This window comes from Arachis duranensis, chromosome 10, assembly GCF_000817695.3.
Source record: "Arachis duranensis cultivar V14167 chromosome 10, aradu.V14167.gnm2.J7QH, whole genome shotgun sequence".
Lineage (NCBI taxonomy): Eukaryota > Viridiplantae > Streptophyta > Magnoliopsida > Fabales > Fabaceae > Arachis > Arachis duranensis.
The window spans coordinates 63,950,480-63,952,754 of record NC_029781.3 but is presented as its reverse complement, the minus strand read 5'-3'; the positions used below and the strand labels follow the sequence as shown (position 1 = coordinate 63,952,754).

General features: G+C 37.5%; 1 protein-coding gene across 1 annotated transcript; it reads right to left on the bottom strand.

Annotated features, from left to right (window-relative positions):
* Positions 1-265: 265 nt before the first annotated feature.
* LOC107469810 (protein FAR1-RELATED SEQUENCE 5-like) lies at positions 266-1,444 on the bottom strand. Its single transcript, XM_016089188.1, has 3 exons — positions 1,293-1,444; positions 810-1,210; positions 266-645 (listed from the first exon to the last, which is right to left on the bottom strand). The coding sequence occupies exons 1-3, from the start codon at positions 1,442-1,444 to the stop codon at positions 266-268; spliced, it is 933 nt and encodes a 310-aa protein (XP_015944674.1).
* Between the last annotated feature and the right edge of the window lie 831 nt (positions 1,445-2,275).

Genomic DNA, 2,275 nt, shown 5'->3' with positions numbered 1-2,275 from the left:
TCTTCTCTTTTTCATGCTGCTTTTCTCACTTCTTTAACCCATACTTGCCTTGAAAACTTGAAATCACTTAGCAAACACATCAAGGCATCAAATGGGATTAAAGTGAATAAAATTTAGCAATTAAAAGGCCTAAAAAGCATGTTTTCACTTTCAAGCACAATTTAGGAAGAAATCATGAAACTATGCTATTTCAATGGATAAGTGCAAGAAAAGTTGATAAAATCCATCCAAATAGAGCAAATAAATATCATGAAATGTGGATTTATCAAGTCATCTCATAGAAGTATTGGTTGTCCTTCACTGCCTTTGGAGACAGGTTGCAGTCACACTTTTTGATAAATTTGGCTTGAACATAGTGAAATATGAAGTTGGTGTACTCATATTGGAACTGATTCTCAATAGGAGAGTTTGATACACATGGGATCAGGCCCCTGTTGTCTGCTGCATCGCATTCCAACTCCTGTTGTTGCTTATCTACAAGACAATTGTCATACTGGTGCACAAATTGAATCAAGCTGCTCCTACACGTTAGGTACTTATCAAAGAAAGCATGCATGCTCTCAATCCGTTGTGTACTTCTCATGCTAGCCCAAAATTCGTGCTCTAGAAAAACAGGGACCCATATATTGCGAATATGATAGATATCTGCATTTTGAAAGACATATTTGCTTTTAAAATACTCACCTATGTTGTGACACTAAACATGCATGAAAGGATATTTAGCATAAGTTCATTTCTTTTACAAAATCTGGTTAACACTTAAAATGATAAATGAACAGACAAACCAAGTTTTGGATGTGTATTCATACCATTGAGCCAATTATTGTCATGAAGGGTGTACTCTTCAATGAAGTCATACAATGATCTTTCAAATAATTCTCGCGAATGAGACTCATAAATAATCCCATTCATTGTAGCTTTAATTTCTTCATATCGGCTCAATCGTCCAAGTTTATGTAGTATCTTCTTCGTGATGTGCCAGATCCATAATCTATGCCTAGTGTTTGGCAAGACATTTTGAATGGCTATTGCCATGGCCCCGCATTGGTCAGTTAAGATTCCATATGGTATTTTTTCCATACATTTTACAAATGTTTGCATGAGCCATTCAAAGGATTCAGTCTCTTCATTCCCCAATAGAGCACACCCAAAAAGACATGACCTTCTGTGGTGATCGACGCCCACAAATGCTGTAACTGGCATCTCAAACCTATAAAAAACCAACACATGGGGCAATCAGTGAGCTTGTAAATTAATGAATCCATAAAAAATAAACCAAAAAAAGAAGTTACTTGTTGAGCTTGTATGTGGTGTTAAATGATACCATGTCACCAAAATACTCGTAAGCAGCTCTTGATCGAGCATCCACCCAAAATACATGCTTGAGACTGTTGTCACTATAGACACAAATATCATAAAAGAAATTTGGGTTTTGCTCTTTCATCCTCGTAAAATAGTCCAGCATCTCTTGCGCATCAGTATCATCTCCATGGATTCAGAGTTTACCAGGTATATAATATCTAACATTCTTCTCTAGAAATTTCAAATTAGAACAACCACCAGCTTCATCAGCAAGCGCCTGAAAAGTCTTCGAAGATCTGTGATGACAAGTCATCTTATGCTAGTTTTTCACGCATTTTTCACTTGTTTCATTTGGTTTTATGCACTTTCTTGCATTATAAGTAAGTGATTTGGAATGGATTTGCATGGTTTTGTTGAATCAATCAACCATCATTTATTTGACACAAAATCATGAGGTTTAAGCTAGAATTAGTTGGTATTTGAATGATTTATAAACCTTGTAAATTTGGTGATGCTTTGATTGGTTGTTTTGATTACTTGTAGGTGAAGAAAAGAAAGAAACAAGGAAAGCATGCCTATAAAGCATGGCCTAAGGAAACAAAAGTGTGGCATCAACCAAGGCAAGGCCATGGCACTCACTAATTGAGCGTAGCGCTCTCTATTTGAAGGCTAGAGCAAAGGCCAAGGGAGCAAAGGCATGGAGCTAAGTGAACTCTCTTAACTAAGCGCCCAAGGAACCCAAGAAAATCAATAGCGCTCAGTTAACTAAGTTAACTTTATCGGGATCCATTCAGAAGAAAATGCAAGGAACAGCTCCAAAATAGAGCCAACCAAGGTTTGAACCTTGCACATGAGGCATAACAAGAGAGCGCTAACTTGCAAGGAAATTTGGCAAAATTGGCCTCAGCAAGGCTCGAATTTGGAGCCTTATGCAAGCAAGAGGAGCGCTGCGTGAAAACAACAAACTGAGCGC

Excerpts from the sequence above, each read along its gene's own strand:
- LOC107469810 (XM_016089188.1), bottom strand. The coding sequence starts at position 1,444 with ATGAAAGAGCAAAACCCAAATTTCTTTTATGATATTTGTGTCTATAGT. Across the intron at positions 1,211-1,292 it reads ACCACATACAAGCTCAACAA|GTTTGAGATGCCAGTTACAG; the intron begins GTAACTTCTTTT and ends GGTTTTTTATAG. Across the intron at positions 646-809 it reads TGACAATAATTGGCTCAATG|ATATCTATCATATTCGCAAT; the intron begins GTATGAATACAC and ends TTCAAAATGCAG.